This window comes from Choloepus didactylus, chromosome 14 (assembly GCF_015220235.1).
Source record: "Choloepus didactylus isolate mChoDid1 chromosome 14, mChoDid1.pri, whole genome shotgun sequence".
NCBI lineage: Eukaryota > Metazoa > Chordata > Mammalia > Pilosa > Megalonychidae > Choloepus > Choloepus didactylus.
In genome coordinates, this window is record NC_051320.1 from 41,912,557 (window position 1) to 41,934,160 (window position 21,604).

The 21,604-nt window shown below is 39.8% G+C and overlaps 1 protein-coding gene across 6 annotated transcripts in view; it reads left to right on the plus strand.

Moving 5' to 3' along the window:
* Positions 1-21,604, plus strand: part of WWP1 (WW domain containing E3 ubiquitin protein ligase 1) — a 128,809-nt gene that overhangs the window by 53,162 nt on the left and 54,043 nt on the right. For 5 of the 6 annotated variants that reach the window (XM_037802833.1, XM_037802837.1, XM_037802836.1 and 2 more), the window contains 3 exons: positions 1,466-1,603; positions 1,697-1,763; positions 6,139-6,323. In XM_037802833.1, the coding sequence (XP_037658761.1) occupies positions 1,466-1,603; positions 1,697-1,763; positions 6,139-6,323 (390 nt within the window). The remainder of the gene's footprint in view (positions 1-1,465; positions 1,604-1,696; positions 1,764-6,138; positions 6,324-21,604) is intronic. The other variant, XM_037802839.1, reaches the window with a different exon arrangement.

The following is a 21,604-nucleotide window of genomic DNA, read 5'->3' on the forward strand; positions in this document are numbered from 1 at the left end:
TGCTGGTAGCAGCTTTCAGGATCCTGAACTTTTTTTTTTTGGCTAACAGCCAAATAAGGGTACTAAGCTGGACTCCTGTGTCGAGTCTAGACTCTTAGGGGTGGGGTGTTCTCAAACCACTGGCAGAAGTAGAAGCAAAACTTGACTGTATTAAAGCTGAGATTGCCCTTCAATTGCTATTAGAGAATAAATTCACCGTTAAAGATTACAAATTATGGAACGTAAGGAACAGAAACCATTAGCAGGAATTGGCAAACTTTTTCTGTAAAGAGCTAGATGGTAAATACTTAGGTTTTCCAGGCCATTTGGTGTGTGTAGCAACTATTCAGCTCTGTCACTGTAGCATGAAAGCAGCCATAGAAAATATATAAATGAATGAGCATGGCTTTGTTCCAGTAAAACAGTATTTACTACAACAGCCAATGGGCCAGATTTGACCTGTGGACTGTAGTTTGCTGACCCCTAGAATAGGTGGTGGAACAGAGGAGATATTTTAAAAGATAATGGCTGCAAGTTTTTAAACACCTTAATCCATAGATGCATCATACCCCAAGGAAGATAATAAAGAGATAGTCATGCCTAGACATACCATAGTGAAATGTGTAACACCAAAGACAAATGGATTTTTAAAGTAGTTGTCTTAATTTCCTAGTATTGTTGTAACAAAGCACTACAAATGGGTGGGTTAAAACAAAAATTTATTGTCTCACAATTCTGGAGGCTAGAAGTGTGAAATCAGGGTGTCATGGGGGTCAAACTTGCTCTGAAATCTGTGGGAAAGAATCTTTTCCATGCCTTATGTTAATTTTAATATTTTAATGTATCATCTGAGGGACAGAACTTGAAACACAATGACCGTAAGTTTAAATAAGAACTAGATAGGCAAATATTTGGTCTTACATGTATAAAAAAAAAATGAAAGAATAAATTACTATCACAGCACTTACTGACACATATTTACTGTGTGTCAGATATGGTACTGAGCGCTTTCTGTATGGTTTCATGTTTGTCCCTACAATAATCCCTTTTGTTTGATGTCATATTTATCCCCATTTTATAATGAGGAAACTGAGGCTTAAAGAAGAGTAAACAATTTACTCAAGGTACACCTAGGATAGCAGTGCTGGCATTTGTAAACAGCATCACTCCCTTGCAGAAATTTTGCCTCAACTACAAAAATGTTATAGTGCCTTGGGGTGAAGAGCAAAAGTTTAGGCAATTGCTGTGCTTATTATCGAGATACATTCATATCTGTTATGAGGCTTATAATGAAAGAGTGGTGGGGAGGGGTTATTTAGGTATGAAAGGGAATAATCCTTGTGTAGTCTAGAAGGGTGTACAGATAAAAATGCAAATAATTTCTTCTAAATGTAGTCATCAAATAATGAAATATAGTAATTCTTGAAATGTAATTTTGATTTCTAAAATGCATTTTGGCAAAAACTTAAATTATTCTTTTTTCTAGTGGAAAGAGTGAAGGAACAATTAAAACTTTCCTTGGAAAACAAAAATGGCCTAGTGCAAACTGGCGAATTGACAGTTGTGCTTGATGGATTGGTGGTTGAGCAGGAAAATCTAGCAAACTGCAGCTCATCTCCAACCAGTAGGCTGACTTTATGTGTTTTTAAAACTTAAAGGAAAAAAAAAATCAGTGGAAAGTATATAAAAACCTAGTTTCTTTTTTTCTTGTTATCAGTAGAAATACAGCAAAATGGTGATGGCTTACATGAAAATGGAGATACTTCAGCAAGGACAACTACCAGGTAGAATATTTTATTTTCGTATTTATGGCAATTTGGTGTAACATTTCCCATATTTGAGATTTTCATTTTAATCTTAGTTTAGAATTTGCCACAGAATTAAAAGCTTGTATCTAAATTTGATCAAATTATTGTGAAAATGGCTTTTAAAAAAATAACAGCTCTACTGAGATGATACATATACTATGAAATTCACTCTTTTAAAATACATTTTAGTGATTTTTTTAGTGTATTTATAGGGTTGTGCAACCATCACCACTGTCTAATTTTAGAACATTCTCATCACCCCAAAAAGTGAAGCTCCATACTTATGAGTAGTCCTAGTCCTTCCCCATTCTTCCCTGCTCCCAGCTACTGGAAACTACTAGTTCACTTTATATGTCTATGTATTTGCCTATTCTGGCCATTTTCATATAAATGGAATCATAAAATAAGGGATCTTTTGTGACTGGCTTCTTTTACTTAGAATAATGTTTTCAATGTTGTAGCATGTATTGGTGCTTCCTTCTTTTTTATTGGGAAATGGCTTCTTAAAATATATATTTAGACATATTTTATCAATAAAAGTCAGATACTGTTAACAAATGGGGGTCTTATTGCTGTCTGAATTGGTAGCTTCTTGTAGATCACTAGAAGAAAGAATCTTCACAGGTTGTGTTCTCTTAAAAATCACCCTGAAAATAAAAAATATTTGCAAAATCCCCTTAAGATACGGGGGAAAAATATGAAAATATTAAATCCTGATATTCTTGTAAGCAGTAGAGACTCCCAATTTAATAAGTCAAACCCTTGATCTTGGGGCTTGTCCTTATGAAACTTACTTCTGCAAAAGGAAAAGCTAAGCCTAATTATTAAGCCTAAGAGTCACCCCCAGAGAACCTCTTTTGTTGCCCAGATGTGGCCTCTCTCTCAGCCAACTCTGTAAATAAACTCCTGGTATGTGGGACATGACTCCTGGGGCTGTAAGTCTCCCTGGCAGTGTGGGACATGACTCCTAGGGATGGCATCATGGGCTTGAGAAAGCCTTCTTGACCAAAGGGGGAAAAGAAATGAAACAAAGTTTCAATGGCTAAGAGATTTCAAATAGAGTCAAGTGTTCATTCTGGGGGTTATTCTTATGCATTATATGAATATTCCTTTTTAGTTTCTAGTGTATTAGAATAGCTAGAAGGAAATACCTGAATCTGTTGAATGGTAATCCATAAACTTGATTCTTGATGATGATTGTATAACTATATAGTTTTTATTGTGTGACCATGTGATTGTGAAAACCTTGTGACTGATACACTCCCTTTATCCAGGGTATGGGCAGATGAGTAATAAGATTAAAGACAAAAATATATATATAAACAATAGTTTGGTATGTTTTGGGTGTTCTTTTTTATTTTTATTTTTTCCTTTATTTTGGAATGATGAAAATATTCTGAAATTGATTGTGGCGATGAATGCACAACTGTGTGATACTATGATCCATTGATTGTATCCTTTGGATGGATTATATGGTGTGTGAATATATCTCAATAAAATTACATTAAAAAATCATCCTGCCATTTCAAAAATTCCTTGGCATTCATATTTTATGATGATTAATAGAAGCTCTCTGTTTGAAATTTCTTAATTGGCATAAAAGCATATAATCAGATATAATGGGAAACTAAAAATATATTACTGTGAAATCTGTCGCAATTGAAAAAGCACTCTTGTAAACGACACATCGTCACCTTTGTTAATCTAGAAAGTTACTTATACAATTACTCTTAAATTTCCATTAAATGATTCTCATCAGAGCATTTAACAGATATGTATGTCTTTTGAATATATATTTGGCTTAAATAAATGTATTTAGTGTCTATATTATAATTTACACTAAGAAAATTAAGTATTGAAAGGTTAACAACAGCTGGGTTGATCAAGTGTATTTGTGTGTGTGTATGTATGTAATTGTTTTTATAATTTTTTAAGTATTATTTTGGTTGGGTGAAGGAGCAGCTTGAATCACTACCAATCTGAAATGCAAATTTTGTTTATTATGTAGTAACGTATCTTGAATCAAAGGTTAGTTCTGTGGCCCTCAAAGTACTTCAGATGATTCTTTTACCTGAGTTGGATCCTTGACTTGCACTGGGTGGCTGGGGAGGGGTGTACCAGTCAGTCACCTAGGGAGGATTTGTGTGTGGTTTTTTTTTAAAGCAGCTTTATGGAAATATAGTCACACACCATATAATCCATCCAAAGTGTACGATCAGTGGCTTTTACTATTCACAGAGTTGTGCATTCATTATTACAATCAATTTTAGAACATTTTCATTACTCCAAGAAGAAAAACCCCATACCCTTTAGCAGTCACCTCTCAATCCCGCTTCCTTCTCTCACCTTATGTAACCAATTTCTGTCAGAGCAAACACCTTTTTTCTATAAATTTATTTATAGTTACATTTTATATGAGTCATACTGGTTGTAGCACTTTGTATCTGGTTTCTTTCACTTAGCATAATGCTTTTCTGTTTGTGGAATTTTTTTTTTTTTTGCAATTGCTGAAGAATATTCATATATTACTATTCACTACAGACCATAGTTTGCTTTAGGTGTATTTTTACCCATATACCACCCTATAATTAACACCTTGTAATAGTTGCATACATTCGTTCTAATTTATGGAGAAGCATTCTTATATTTGTACTATTGACCACACTCATCGTCCACAAGAGGTTTCGTTATGTTGTACGGTCCCACGTTTCATCTATTCACTTTACTTTATAGTGACATACATGACCCTAAACTTCCACTTTCAACAATAATCATTCCCACATATCATTGCTATTGATTATACTCACTTTAATGTGCTACTATCACCTCTATCTGTTTCCAAACATTTACATTCACCCTTATTACAAATTCTGCACAAATTAAGCATCAGTTCTGGGGAGCTTTGTTTTGACTTTACCTGCTCACACTTCCTGTACCTGTCTCATTCCTAATATGTAGGTGATAAGGAATGGGAGGTTTGCAGCCATTCATTTAGTTGCCTGTTTAACAGATAATTTACGTGTCTGTCTGGTGCCAGACACTAATCCAAGCACTGGTGATACTGGCCATATTCCCATGAAATTTACATTCTGGTGGAATAAAGGTAGCTAGTAAAAATAATGAAGAAATAAGCTGATCCGAGATAATGATAAGAGCTATAAAGTCATTGAAATGGGGTAAGATAACGGGAATGGGAAGGGAGCTTGTTTTAAAGAGAGATGTCAGGGAATCCTTTCTGAGGACGTGCCATTCAAGCTAAAAAGCCAAGAACCACCTATCCACGCAGAGTTCTCAGGGAGTTGCATTCCAGGCAGAGGAAGTAGCAAGTGCATAGACCCTGAGTCTATTTGCAGTTCATTTATACTCTGTAAATTCTTACACGAGTATAATGTTTAACCTTTTCTGGTCGTCTTGTGGTCATTATAATTTTATTCCTATTATTACAAAGATTTGAAGACTTTTCAACATGTTTTTCATATTAAATAAAATACATACAGTATGTGTGCTGCAAGGTGAGCAAGGAGGAGCTTGGAGAGAAATAAATCAGAGAGATAGATGGGGTGGGGGAGGGACTGGTTTTTGAAAGGGTTTGTTGACCACAGTAAGAAATCTAGATCTTATTCTAAGTGCAGTGGATTGTAAGCAGGGAAGGGACAAGATTTGGTTTATATTATTTATAACAACATTCAGATTGTTCTATGGACAACAGATATAGGGTGGCAAGAGAGGAAACAGATCAGTTAGGAAGTTTTTAGCAGCTTGTGTATTTTAGTTATTTTGGTAAAGCTGTCCTGGTGACTTCCATGATGATCACCCAACTCTCCATCCACTGCCGATAAGACTTAAAGTGTTTGATTTGGGGGTTATAGTTTGTATTTGTTTATTTACAGATAATTTACAAACTATAAATTCTAAATCTGGAGTATAATTAGCTCTTCTGGTCATAATGTACTCATAATTTTAGTGCTAACATATAATAATTTGTTGTAAACAGTAAGACATTTTCAGCTTATTTTTCAGTATTTGATATAACAACAATAATTATATATGGAATTGGTTATTATAAATTTCATACAATTTCATGGGCATTGCTTTTTGAAACTACTTTCAGAGCATTTAAAACAAAGATTTATATCTTAGATATAAATATTTAAAATCCACACTTTGAGCATTATTTTGGGGGACTGATTTTGACTTGATATATTTATGTCTCAGTATTTTTTTTAATTGCCTGTGTGACTGCACTTATAACTCGAATATTAAGAACTCAGTAAATATTTTTTAAATTAAGTGGTTCTGTTGTTTAATGATTAACTCATTCAAGTAAGGCATCCTTTTTTTTTTTTTAAAGGTTGGCTGTGGAAGGTACTAACGGAATAGATAATCATGTACCTACAAACACTCTAGTCCGAAACTCATGCTGTTCATATGTAATTAATGGAGACAGCACACCTTCATCTCCGTCTCAGGTTGCTGCCAGACCCAAAAATGCACCAGCTCCAAAACCACTCACATTTGAGCCTGCCAATGACACTGGTAAGCATGGCTATTTATGACATTTTGCTTAAATGAAAACTAAATTAAGTTTTACATATCCATGCATACATTTCTCTTATTGTGTAATTTTTCATTATGTTCTGTGATAATTTAAAAATTACAATCCATTGAATTTCTAGTAGTTTGAATTTTTCTATAATACTTGAGAAGATATTCTTAAAAATATTAGTTCAGTAATCACTACCCATTCCCTAAGCAAGTGTTTGTATGCTAGCTAGGTTCTTGGGCTTTATGCCACAAAAATATTGTTTTATTCATGATGTAAAATATATTTCTAAAAGAACTTTGGTGAATTCATTGACTTATTAGTAAAAGTTAATGAATGATTGCTTTAAAACCTGTCATTTAAAAAAAAAGTTCTTTGCATGTAAATTAGTAGAAAAGTGAGCTGAAGTAACTTGCAGAAGGTTTTATATTTTCCCAAAGTTAGCTTTATTATATTATAGAAGTCATATCTAAGGAAAATTTCTTCTATAATCCTGTTTTCCCATGGACTCAACTGTAATACTGATAAATTATTTTATATTAACTTTTTCAGGTGAGTCGCTTGAAACTCAAACATCTTAGGACTTGTTAAGGTTACTAACCAATGTGTGTTGGCACTGCAGTTGGAATCCTGGTCTTCTGATTACAGAGCCTAGTTCTTTCCTGTGTTTGTCTATTTATGAGAAAGTATTCAAAAGTAGAAAGATATAAAGAAACAGTTCAGCAATGAAATTAAAGTAGATGGATTTATAGACAAGACTTAATTATATATGTGTAGACAAGACTTAATTAAACATGTATATCCAAGGATGGAAGAATGTTTACCAGGAGTTATCCTGAGGGTTTTTGTAAATATGGGAACTGACATGAATGAATGACTTTTCCTCTTTATTACTTGATGCCTTTTTTAAAAACAAGGGACTTAATGATTGTTTCCAAAGTACCCACAGTAGTGGAACTTTTGAATTAATTAAGGGTGACCATAAAATGAAAAGAATGTAAATAGTTGTAATCAGAATGATATTAGTGAGAAAATGGCCTTTATTTTCTGGGTCTGGTCTCCTTTCTAGCGAGAATACGTATCTCTCAGATTTCCGTTAGCAAATCAGGAAAGGAAATGTCGTTGTAGATTATATACAATCATCTTTAAGTTATGAACAGACCAGACTTTCCCTGTGAAGCCATCTGGTCCTGGGCTTTCCTTAGTTGAGAGGTGTTTAGTTACTGATTTAATTTTTTATTAGTTATTTGTATTTTGAGATCTATTTCTTCTTGAGTCATTGTAGGTAGTTTGTGTGTTTCTAGGAACTTGTCCATTTCATCTAGATTATCTAATTCATTGGTATACAGTTGTTCATGGTATCTTCTTATAGTCCTTTATATTTCTGTGGTGTTGGTAATAATGTCCCTCTTTTCCTTTCTGATTTTAATTATTTGTGTCACCTTTCTGTTTTTCTTTGTAGTCTAGCTACAGGTTTGTCAATTTTATTGATCTTTTCAAACAATTAACTTTTGAATTTGTTGATTCTCTCTGTTGTTTAATTTGTTCTCTATCCCCTTTATCTCTGCTCTAATCTTTGTTATTTCCTTTCTTCTGCTGGCTTTGGGTTTAGTTTGTTCTTTTTCTAAATTCTTCAGTTTTGTGGTTAGGTCTCTGATTTGAGCTTTTCTTTCTTAATGTAAGCATATAGAGCTATGATTTCTTCAGCACTGCCTTTACTGCACCCCATAAGTTTTGGTATGTTGAGTTTTCATTTTCCTTTGCCTCAAGGTATTTCCTAATTTTCCTTATGCTTTCTTCTGTGACCTGTTGGTTGTTTAAGGATACATTGTTTAATATCTACATATTTGTGGATTTTCCATTTCTCCCTCTGTTATTGATTTCTAGTTTCATTCCATTGTAGTCAGAGAAGATATATGGTATGAATTCAGTATTTTTTAATTAATTGAGACTTGTTTTGTGACCTAACATATGGTCTATCCTGGAGAATGATCCATAATGCGCTGGAGAAGATAAGTGTATTCTGCTGCTATTGGGTGAAGTGTTCTATAGATGTCTGTTATGTTTAGTTGGTTTAGAGTGTTGTTCAAGTCCTCTATTTCCCCCTTGATCTTCTGTTTAGATGTTCTATCCATTATTGAAACTGGTATATTACAACCTCCTGTTAATATAGAACTGTCTTCCTCCCTTCAAATCTGACATTATTTACTTGATATATTTTGGGGCTCTGCTATTAGGTGTATATATAATTATGTCTTCTTGTTGAATTGATCTCTTTATCAATGTATAATGATTTTGTTTATTCCTCTTAACAGTTTTTGACCTAAAGTCTGTTTTATCTTATATTATTAAAGCTACCCCAGCTCTCTCTTGATTACTACTTGCATGGTATTTTTTTTTCCCTATCCTTTCACTTGTAACCTATTTATGTCTTTGAATTTAAGGTGAGTTTCTTGTAACTAGTATATGATTTTTCATCCATTCTGCCAATTTCTACCTTTTGACTGAAGAGTTTAATGTATTTACATTTAAAATTACTTTCTTCTGCCATTTTGTTATTTTGTCATAAGTCTTATACCTTTTTTGACACTGTTCTTTTGTTAATGTCTGCTTCCATATTTTTTTGTTTTTGTTTTTGTTTTTTTTTTCTCTTGTACCATCTTGAGTCTCTTCATTTCTTTCTGAACAAATTTTTCATGTATTTTCCTTGTGCTTATCATGGGTTTAAAATGGTTAAAAACATTCTACATCATGTTTTAAATGAAGTAAGTCAGACACAAAAGGACAAATATTGTATGATCTCACTGATAATGAGCTAATTAGAACAAAAGTACCACACTATTACAAGGAGTTAAAAATAGTGGGGTATGTGGGAAAAAATGTACCTATTGCAAACTAAGGATTGTAGTTAGTAATATTTTAATACTCTTTCATAGACAGTAACAAATGTACTACACCAATACTATGGTTCAGTAATGGGGGAGATAAGAGATATGGGAGGATTTCGGTTTTCTTTTTCATTTTAATTTCTTTTCTGGAGTAATGAAAATGTTCCAAAATTGATCATGGAGCTGTATGCACAACCGTGCTTTGATACTGTAATCCAGTGATTGTATACTTTGGGTGGTTTGTATGGTGTGTGAATATGTATCAGTAAAACTGCTTTTAAAAATGTAGTGTTCTGTATCTATAACAATCATGTTTGATCTGATGCCAACTTTCTTCAATAGCATACGTATTCACTTTCCATTTAAAATGTCTCTCTCCATTTAAAATGTCTGAAATTTGTAGTTATAGCTCTTAAATTTAATATTTAATTGTTTGAGTACATTGGTGAAAGTATTCTTTGACCATTAGTTGCATATTTGAGGATATAAATTTTTCATGTAATAAAAGGAAGACAAACTTATTGAGGCTCCCCGCGTTGTAAAATTTCTTTACATTCTGTAATAGAGCTTGTTAAGTACTTAAGCTTTATCTATTGGGAATAAATTCAGTTATATATCCTTGCTGGAAATTTCAAGGTGAAAATATAACATACACATAAGAAACTAGATAGAAGGCTGCGTCATAAATAATTCCCAAGACATTCAAATTAATTGCAAGGATACTTGAGTAATAATGATAACAGCTAACATTTGTTCTGTACATGTTCAAAACATAGTATATGCATTAACTGATATAATTCATAGGATAACCTTTGAAATAATGTACTGGTATTTTTACCAGTTTTCTGATGAAGCACCAGAGAGGGCACAGCTAGGAAGTGAAAGAGCCATAATTGTTATCCAGCTCTGTGGCTCTGAGCTGTGTACAGTTTGCTTTCCTGTTCACTTTCGTGTGTTTTTTTAAAAATAGTGTTTCAAAGCTGTACTCATCTGTTAAACATGATAGACTTGAAATAATATTCCCCCACCCGACATAGTGATAGTGCTTTCATCTCCTTTGATTCTTGTTGGTGACCTCTGACAAAACAATCCAACTGTCAACATTCCATTGGGTGGCTTACAGAGGCTGCTGAACTATTCTGTTGGTAGCAGCCACTTGACTGATGTCCTTTGTATGATCTCTCATCCTTATTACGAGGATGAATTCAGGTACCTTTCCAAGGAATGGGGATGATCCCTATCCCTTTAAGATACTGGTACAAAATAAATTAAGGACTTTAAAGGTTGGAGTTGTGGATGCAGTGGGAGTGGGGATGTGCATATTCCATGTATAAGATATTACATGTTTTTAATCTCATATTTGAATTTCTGAAATCTTAAAATCTCTAAAACCAAGTGTTTTTTGCTCAGCTTGTTTGATGGGAAAATGACTTAGAACTAATATGAGGCTTTTTATAGTTTTCATTTATCACACTTAGTGGGGGTACTGCTACATTTTGCTGCAAAAATATTAATATATTTAATTATAATGTATGGTCCCAGACCCTATTCATGTAATATACAATGTGTATATGTATATATATGTGCTTATATGTATATATATATATAAACACATATACACTTTATCACCTTTTTAAATTCCAGAAAATTATGAATTCTGGAACACAGTTGGTATTGTGAACCTGTGCTAAGTAGTTAAGATAAACTATTTCTTTTTACTTAGAAAGGTGTTGCACATAAGAGGTTTTTTTTCCCTTCTGTTCTTTTTAGTCTTGGTTAAGGGGACCCATTTGATATGTTTCAATATATTGAAAGTTATTGTAAACTAAAATGGGAGGTAGTAATGATGTAGTGAAAAGATTACATTTTGCTTCTGACAGGTCTGAGTCAGACCCTATTCAAGATATGACCTTGGACAAATTTAACACCCTCAAATTTTAGTTCCCCCGTTTATAATAAAAGGATACTACTCGATTAACTACCTGCTGCAGTTTGCTAATGCTGCTGTCATGCAAAATACCAGAAATGGATTGGCTTTTATAAAGGGGGTTTATTTGGTTACAGTCTTAAGGCCATAAAAGTGTCCAAACCAAGGCATAAACATGAGTACACCTTCACTGGAGAAAGGCCATTGGCATCCGGAAAACCTCTTAGCTGGCGCGTGGCTGGTGTCTGCTTGCTCCCAGGTTGCATTTCAAAATGGCGTTCTCCAAAATGTCTAAGTGTCAGCCAACGTCAGGGGTTCACAACTCTAAGCATCTCTGAGCTAAGCCAGCAAGCATCTGGATCTGTGCCAGCATTTTTAAAGGACTCCAGTAAACTAAGACCCATGCAGAAATAATCTAATCAAAGGTATTAACCACAGCTGGGTGGGTCTCATCTCCATGGAAACAACCTAATCCCAATATGCCACAAGATTGGATTAAAGATCATGGCTGTTTGTGGGGAACATAATATATCCAAACCAGCATACTACCTTATAGGATTGTTTTGAGGGTTAAATGAGATATCATATGTAAAATTTCTAGCACAGTTCTTGGATGGTGGTACATAATTAAGGAAAATAATATTTTCTTCTCCACTTATTCTTACCTCTAATTTCTGGAGTGGAATGACTATTTCTAATATAATTATAGTTTATTAGTAAACTAGTTCAACGCTCAGTATGGTAAACTTGATAAGTTTCAGGGAGAACTGACTGGTTTCGCAAGTGTACTAGATTGTTTTGTAACTTTTAAATTTTGAAATAATTATAGATTCATAGGAAGTTGCAAAGAAATATACAGGGAGGCCCCATGCATCCATCTTCTGTGTCCTCTGATGTTAACATCTTGCTTAAATACAGCACAGTATCCAAATCAGGAAATCGATATTGATACAGTTCACAGAGCTTGTTCAAATTTCACCACTTATGCATTCTTTCCTGTGTGTGTGTGTACTTCTGTGTGGTTTTATCATGTGTCACTTCGTGTAACTACTACTACAATCAAGATACAGAATTGTATCATCACCACAATGCTTCCTCAGGCTACCCCTTTAAAGCCACCTCTCCCCCAAGTGTGAATTGACTTTTAAAGAAACTTAGGTATTCTTCATGTTGTACTTTTAAAAGGGTATAAAATGGTATTTTGCGGGTGTCTGAACTTGTACCTCAACTTACCAGGCCTGGGCCAGGGGACCTGATATCACCCCCTGGGGAGGGTAGTAGGTACGGGCGTGAGTGCCCTCTGCAGCCCCCCCGAGCCTGGGGAGCGAGGTCAGGGCAGCTCCCTCTTCCTCACCCAAAATGCCACTGGCAGGGGAGGCTTGCCGGAGGAAACCGCCTTTCTCCCAACTGCCCTTTCCCCACTTCCTTATCTTACCCACTCACTCCCTGGTGCCAAGGCCACTCCTGCCACCGCCAGCGCGCATGCCCGTGGCCAGAACAACCCCCGCCCCGCTGCAACGGTTCCGGCGTTCTCTCAGAACCAATCCTAACCCCTATCCCTTCAATATTGCCATTTAAGGCTGCTTCACCTCCTTTCCAGCCCTGCCCTTCTTACCAGCCTATATAACCTGTAATCACCCCTGAATAAATCTCTTTGGCGCATACTCCTACTGGATGAAGAGTGTCTTGTCCCTATCGCCGCCCTCCTTGCACGCCTCTCGCCGAGGACCCCGGCCACGTCCTCCGCCTCGCCCTCGCCTCCGGGAAAGAGCCCCCGCCGCCGGTACCCCTTGAGCAGCCCCGAGAGCTGAGGGCTCGGCTACCGGCCGCCTCTCCCCCTAGAAGTAGTAACCGCGACCGCAACTGGTGCCCCGTGTGAGGAACGTCTCTACACAACAGTTCAGCAGGTCGATCGCTCGCCCGGACGCCCCTCCAGCTCCCCGTTTCCTCGCCTGCAAGGTAGGGCCGCCTCTCCTTCGCCGCTTCTGGAGCCGTGGGAGGTTCCCTGCTCCGAAGCCGCTCATCCCTTCCCCCACGCTCTCTTCATCCAGTAGGAACTCCTCCCTTCCCCCACGCTCTCTGCGTCCTCTTGTATGCGCACTTCTATGACCCCTGTTCCTCCTAACACTCTCCCTCTTCCCCTCCATTACTTTGCTGTAGTTCTTTGTATTTTTATTTCCTCATTTGGTGCCGTGTGCCTCTTTGCAACCGCCCCCCCCCTGACTGCTCTCGTTGCCAAAGGGCACTGCTTTCTGCTCTCGCCGTCTCCTTCGGCCTTGCGGCCACAGCTTATCTCATTCTCTCTGCTCGGTAAACAACTCCTCCTCCTCCTCCCTGCCAGCCGGCCGGCCCGGCTCGGGAGTAACCCCCCCTCCTCCCCCCTCAGCTATGGGTAATCGTATATCTACATGTCAGGCACCTCAAGTTCGTGCTCTAGCGGGTCTCCTAGATACGCATCGCTGTAAAGTGTCTGTCCGGCAGCTGCAGGTGTACTGGGACCTCCTGCTGCCTTTTAACCCATGGCTCACCACTTGCCATCTTTGGGACCCTGTTACTTATGATCGTCTTATTGATCGAGTCACTAATGCCATGGAACATGAGAGCAAGCGCTTCCCTCCCGGCTTGCTCCCCACCTTAATAACCGTCCGCTCCTGCCTTCAAGGCTCCCTCCCCCCTGATCAAGGCCCCGTTAAATCCAAGCGATGACATCAGCCCTAAGCTGAGCTGGAAACCACATATGCTTTACCCAGCCCTTTCACAGGGCGGAGTTAGTCCACCATCTTATGCCTTGGGCCCCACCCTTTCACAGGGCGGGGCTGATCCACCATCTTGTGTCTTAGCCACGCCCACCGCGCCGCCATCTTGCGACGCTTGGGGCCTCCCACTCCCACCTCCCCCTTCGGCGGGCTCCCCCTCGGAGCCGCTACCGGCAGCTGCCGCCGCTCCTTCCACCCCACCGGCTAACAACCCCTGGCTGCCTTCTACACCTCAAGGCAACCCTTGGGGCAACGCTCCCCCTACCCCCACTCCCGTGCCTAGCGCTCTTCAAGCGCGTCCTCCTTTCTCTCGTGCTTTTCGCTGCTTTCCTCTTAACCTTGCCCCCACCCCACAGAAACCGTATGACTGGTATCCCATTGACTCTGATACTATCAAGCAGCTTCGCAGGGCCGTCAAGGAGGACGGGTTAGGTAGCCCATACGCTTCCCAAATACTGCAGGATCTCGGCATGGACTATTGCATCCCCCAAGACTGGGCCTCGCTTGCCCGTTCCATTCTTAACCCCGGTCAGTTTGTTGACTGGCGTGCTCACTTCCAGGCAGAAGCAGCTCAACAAAGTGAGCAAGGCGCAGCCCTTGGAGTCTGTCATCCCCCTGATGCCTATTTGGGCACTGGAGCATTTCTAAATGTGTCTGCTTATATTAATGTCCCTGCTACCTTCTGAACTGTCCTCAGAGGCATCGCCTTACGCGCGTTTGCCAATTGCTCTGCCTGTCGGCCTAATAAATTCACCAAGCTCTTCCAGGAGCCGAGTAAGCCTTTCGCCACCTTTGTCTCCAGAGTCGAAGAAACCTGCGCTCGAAAGGTAAGTAATCCCCAGGCCCAATATTACCTGTGCCCATCCTCAAATCCTGGAAAATCGTACTGTAATTCCCCCAACGAGTACTACTGTGCATACTGGGGGTGTAAAACATTAGCCAATAATTAGAAGCCTCCTGTTCCTAATCATTACCTTACCCTAAAGTGGGCCCCTACAGGGTGCAAACTCCCTACTGTTAACTGGCTCGGCCAAGAAAGTAAGGGATCCTGCACACATCTTAATCTTACAGTGCAGCTCCCCACTGATCCCTCCTAGTTACTCGGTCAAACTTGGGGCTTCCGAATTTGGCTATCGGGGTTCGATCGGGGAACCCTTATATTCATAAGAAAGGAGGCAATAAACCAACCAAAGAAAGATACTATTATAAAAAAGCCCTTTAACATTAATCCCAACAAGGTCATTAACCCTCTTTTTCCACAACCCTCCGGCCGCACTTCAAGTACAAGCAGCGCATCCGGAGGCCGCACCTCAGCTACAAACAACGCATCGCCAACCCCACCACCCCAGCTTCCTCTGCCCCCTTCTCGTTATTCCTCTCCCCTCCTCAGCCTCATCCAAGCCGCCTTTACCTCAGTAAACTCCTCCAACCCCAATTTTACCTCATCCTGCTGGCTCTGCCTCTCCACCTCTTCCTCGCTATACGAGCCCGTTGCCTCCAACCTCTCCTTTTCAGAAAGCACAGAAAACAGCCCCTTGGAATGCAATTGGAATACCTCTGCCGTCCCCCTGACCTTTCATTCAGTCTCCTATACAGGAAAGTGCGTCCGCCCTCGCTCCAGTAACTCTCCCGACCTCACTGCCTGTGCCAGCTACTCATCTCCCAGCAGCTCTGCCAAATTTCTCATTCCTCATAACTCCTCCCAATGGCTCTGCTCCTCTACAGGACTTACCCCCTGTCTCAGCACGAATGTCATCAATGAATATAAAGAAACTTGCCTCCTAATTGTCCTTATCCCTAGGGTCTTATACCACAACGAAGAAGACTTCTTCCTCCGTCTAGAAAAAACTGCAGCTCCTGCCCCACTGCAAAAGCGAGAGCCCATCACCGTCCTCACAATTGCCTCCCTCCTAGGTCTTGCAGGCGCTGGCACCGGAATTGCTGCACTAGCCAGTCAAGACTCCGCCCTAACTCACCTCAGGGCGGCTGTTGACGAAGACATTCATCACTTACAAAACGCTATTTACCATCAAAAAAATTCTGTCAATTCTCTCTCTGAGGTAGTGCTCCAAAACCGCCGAGGTCTTGACCTTCTCCTCCTCAAAGAGGGAGGCCTCTGCGCCGCCCTAGGAGAAGAGTGCTATGTATATGCCAATTCCACAGGTCTCGTCGAGGACAGCCTGAAAAGGGTCCGAGAGGGACTGGAAAAGCGTAAAAGAGATCGTAAAGCCACCAGTTATTGGTCCAGTTTTTTCACTCCCATCCTCCCATACATCCTTCCTTTTCTTGGCCCCTTATTAATAATTATTCTAGCTCTCATCTTAGGACCCTGCCTCATCCGCAAAATTGTCCAGCTTGTAAGAAAACAAACGGATGCCATTTTTTCCTCGTTCGTGCAAATCCAGTATCAGCGACTCGCCACCTCTGACGCCCCCCACTCCAAAATGACAGCCAACCCTCCGCGACCTCAACGCCACCGGTCAACTCGCCAACCGCGAGGCCCTTCTCAATCACCTGAACATCGTTCTCACCTCGAGTTCCAGCTTCTCTGAACCCCTGAACTTTAAACCCCTCACCTTCGCCCAGCCCGCTGCAGCGAAGCCATTGTCAAGCGCCCGGGCACCACACCAACACTGAGCTCCAGCCTCGCTGAGCCACCGTCAACCCCTTTTTCCCTTCCCTGACCTCCCCCTTCCCTCACCCGTAGTGGGCCTCTCCGGTAAAGCCTCTTCCTCTAATTAGAAAAGAAAGGGGAATTGCGGGTGTCTGAACTTGTACCTCAACTTACCAGGCCTGGGCCAGGGGACCTGATATCACCCCCTGGGGAGGGTAGTAGGTACGGGCGTGAGTGCCCTCTGCAGCCCCCCCGAGCCTGGGGAGCGAGGTCAGGGCAGCTCCCTCTTCCTCACCCAAAATGCCACTGGCAGGGGAGGCTTGCCGGAGGAAACCGCCTTTCTCCCAACTGCCCTTTCCCCACTTCCTTATCTTACCCACTCACTCCCTGGTGCCAAGGCCACTCCTGCCACCGCCAGCGCGCATGCCCGTGGCCAGAACAACCCCCGCCCCGCTGCAACGGTTCCGGCGTTCTCTCAGAACCAATCCTAACCCCTATCCCTTCAATATTGCCATTTAAGGCTGCTTCACCTCCTTTCCAGCCCTGCCCTTCTTACCAGCCTATATAACCTGTAATCACCCCTGAATAAATCTCTTTGGCGCATACTCCTACTGGATGAAGAGTGTCTTGTCCCTATCGCCGCCCTCCTTGCACGCCTCTCGCCGAGGACCCCGGCCACGTCCTCCGCCTCGCCCTCGCCTCCGGGAAAGAGCCCCCGCCGCCGGTACCCCTTGAGCAGCCCCGAGAGCTGAGGGCTCGGCTACCGGCCGCCTCTCCCCCTAGAAGTAGTAACCGCGACCGCAGTATTTGAACACTCCAGTATTTCTACTTAATTTGAATGAGCTATTAGAATGACAAATGCATAGTGCTGTAAGATGTATGTATTATAAAGTCCATGGAAAACTTACTTTTCAAGGATTAAATATGAAATTAGTAAGATCTTTCTTGTAACCCAAAAATGATGATGGTTGAAAGTAAGAATTTGGGCTATATTAATTAAGAAATCAAGTCAGTGGGTATGGTCCTATCAATTGTGGAGAAGTAAATGCTTTTATGTAAGTTTTTATCCTACCTGTTTTAGTTTCCTAAACTGCTCATGCATATACTATGAAATGGGTTGAGTTAAGCACTGGAAATTTATTCACTTACCGTTTTGAGGCTGAAAGAAAATTTAACTCAAGGCTTAATCAAGGCAGTCCTTTATCCCTAACACTGTGGTGTTCTGGGGCTGCCTGCTGGTGATTTTTGGTCCTTAGCTTGTCACATGGCAATGCACACGGCAGCTTCTGCTGGCCTCTCCATTCTCTTCCGGTTTTCGTTGATTTCAGCTTCTTACTTCCTGTGTCTTTCTCTCTGTCTGAATCTCATTCCGCTTATAAAGGATTCCGGTAATAGGATTCAGACCTGTTCTGATAGAGCTTGGGTGGATTGGGGGAGGGGGGGGGGACATCTTAACTGAAATAACCTCATCAAAATGACCTGCTTACAATGAATTCACACCCACAGGAATGGATTAAATTTAAGAACATGTTTTTCTGGGGAACATAGACCTTCAAGTACCACAGTATCAGATAAGATATTATTTGCTTAAATATGAGTCTCCATTTTTCTTCTTGAGCAGAGATCCTATGATCCTGTTCTGTTTTTCTCTTTTATTTGTCACTTTGTCCATTCATTCATCCATGTATCATTTGTTAATAGATGTTTGTTTAGCAAATAACCACATGCTGGAGTGCTTCGTGGCTGGGGGCAACGTATATCAGGGTTTCTCAACTTTGGCACTGTTGACAGGGCCAGGCCATTCTTTATTGGGGTCTTTTCTTTGCATTTTAGGTTGTTTAACAGCATTCCTGACTTGTACCCACTAGATGCCAGGAGCATATTTCCCCCCTCATTCCCCACCCCAACCCCGCATTATGACAATGAAAGTATCTCCAGACTTGGCTAGATGTCTCCTGGGGACAAAATTGAGAACCACTGACATATATGAACAATAATTCCACCCATCAGATACCTTATTGCATCATAACACAGTCCTGGCAATATTGGATAACAAATGTTTGTTGTATTAGTGAATGGAAATAAATTAGTTTTTAAGCTGATTTTTTTAAATAGACTTTTTTTAAAACAGTTTTAGATTTACAGAAAAATTGAGCAGATCATAAAGTTCCATATAATGCCCTCCTCATGCCACAGTTTACATTTTTATTAACATCTTATATTAGTGTGCTACATTTGTTATAATTAATAAACTGATATTGATATATTATTGTTAACTAAAGTCCACAGTTTACAATAAGGTTCACTTTGTGTTGTTTGGGCCTGTGGTTTTTTGGTTTGTTTGTTTTAGAGTAAGCTGGTAGAAAAATTATTAGATACACATGGGAGAGAACATGTGGGCGCAAGAGAAAAGTCAAAGGCGAGAGGCTCTGGCAGTGTGGGACCATTTGCTTTTATAGATTAGCATTATTTACTCCCCCTCCCCCTCCCTGTTCAGAGCTCTTTTTCCTACCCTCCAGTCTCTCCAGGGCAGTACCTGGTGGTAGTGCATTTGGGTGGGTAGTTGGTCCTGGGTGTTTTCCTGTAAGTGGGTAGCCCCAGGCAGGTTGTCTGCTGTACAGGCTCTCCTGACCTCAAATAACTATCCTTGCTCAAGGGCTCCTTCAGGATCTCTTCTCTCCCCTCTCTCCCTGTTCTAGCCTACCTTGAACTTCCCCCTCAGAGAATTCTTGCCCCTTAATCTTAAGGGTTGTTGAGGGATGACGGTCTGTCTTCTATAGCTGTGTCTTGCTTGTCAGGAGGTATAGGCCCTGCCTGACGGGGCATAAAACTTTCTGGCTATCTCATTTAAGTTGAGAGGGGAGGAGTCTGGAGGGATGGTTGGAATGGCTGCGAACCCTCGCATCAACATTGGTTTGGTGTGAAAGGCTTCTAGTCTGGAAGAAATAAACTTGGTGAAAAGTTTAAAAAATGTAAGGGCCAATCAGTAGCAAGAGGAGGATAGAAGTAAGCAGGCTTAGAAGAGGCATTAGCCAAGAGAGACTGGGAAGGAGGGAGGGGAACGGCCGTTCTTTAGGTCCAAGGGTGAATCCTAGCTGTGGCCTATGGGTTTTGACAAATGCATGTTATTGTATATTTACCATTACTGCATCATACAGAATAGTTTCACTACCCTAAAAGTCCCCTGTGCTTCAATTCATTCCTTTCCAGGAACTCCTGGTACACAGTGATCTTTTGCCTTTCTTCAGAATGACATATAGTTGGAATCACACAGTATGTAGCCTTTTCAGATGGCCTTCTTTGCTTAGTATATATGCATTTAAGGTTCCTCCATGTTTTTCCCTGGCTTGACAGCTCATTTATTTCTATTGCTGAATAGTATTTCCTTGTCTGGATATGCCAGTTTGCTTATCCATTCACCTATTGAAGGATATCTTGGTTTCTTCCAGTTATGAACTAAACTGCTATAAACATTTGTGCAAGTTTTTGTGTGAATATCAGTTTTCAATGCAATTTGGTAAAATAGCTAAGAGTATACTGCTGGACTGTATGCTAAGACTATGTTTAGCTTTGCAAGAAACTACCTGTCTTCTAAAGTAGCTATACTATTTTGTATTCCCATCAGCAGTGATTGAGAATTCCTGTTACTCCACATTGTCAGCATTTGTTGTTGTCAATGCTTTGTATTTTGGCTATTCTAATAGATAATTTAGTTGTATCTTGTTTTAGTTTGCAGTTCCCTTATGACATATAATGTTGAGTGTCTTTTCATGTGCCCGTGTGCCATCAGTACATCTCCTTTGGTGATGTGTCTGTTGAGATCTTTCACCTGTTTTTTAATTGGGTCATTTTTTTCATACAGAGTTTGAAGAGTTCTTTTTATATTTTATATACAAGTCCTTTATTAGGTATGTGTCTTGCAAATATTTTCTCCCTGTCTGTGGCTTGTCTTCCCTCCCCCATTTTGTTGACTGTGTCTTTTACCGAGCAGAGGTTTTTAATTTTAATAAAGTCCAACTTACCCTTTTTTTTCTTTCATGGATTGTGCTTTTGGTGTATCTTAAAAATTCATCAGCAAACCCACAGCCACCTAGATTTTCTCCTATGTTATCTTCTAAAAGTTTTATGGTTTTGCATTTTACGTTTAGGTCTATGATCCACCCTATGTAATTTATGCAGAGGGTGTAAAGTCTGTGTCTGGATTCTGTTTTTTGCATATAGATTCCAGTGTTTCGGCACCATTTGTTGAAAAGACTATCCTTTCTCGATTGAATCGTATTGCTCTTTTGTCAAAGATCAGTTCATTATTATATTTGTGTAGCTTTATTTTATGGCTCTGTATTCTATTCCATTGATCTATTTTGTTGTATTCTCTTGTCAGTACTACATTGTCTTGATTACTGTAGCTCTACAGTAAGTCTTGAGATTGGGGAGTGTCAGTCCTCTGACTTTGTTCTTCATTATTGTCTTGGCTATTCTGGGTCTTTTGCCTTTGTGTATAAACCTTCGTTTAGCAGTATCTACAAGTAACAAGCTGGGATTTTGGCTGAGACTGTGTCAAATCTATAGATCTAGTTGGTAAGAACTGACACCTTAATAATATTGAGGCTTCTATCCATGAATATGGAATATCTCTCCATTTATTTAGATCTTCTTTGATTTCTTTCTTCAGAGTTTTGTAGTTTTTTTATATATATATATAGGTTCTGTACATATTTTTTAGATTTATAGCTAAGTATTTCAATTTTTTGGTGCTAATGTAAATGTTATTCTGTTTTTTTAATTTCAAATTCAGATTTTTCATTGCTGATATGAAGAACAAGCTAGTTTTCTTATTAAATTTTGGCAAAGACCTTCTACTACATTACAGAAGACTTTTCATGTAGGACCTTACCTTTCTTCTCTATAGATGCTATAAAGTACCTGATAAGAAATCCACTTTCTGAAGCATATGTTAAAACAGATTTCCAGGCTGTTCCCTGGGTATTTCACCTAGAGAGTCAGTTAGTATGGAATAGGAACAGAGATTATATTGTTTCAGCAAGATCCCAATTGATTCTGCGAGGCAGATTGGCAACTTCTTATCTGT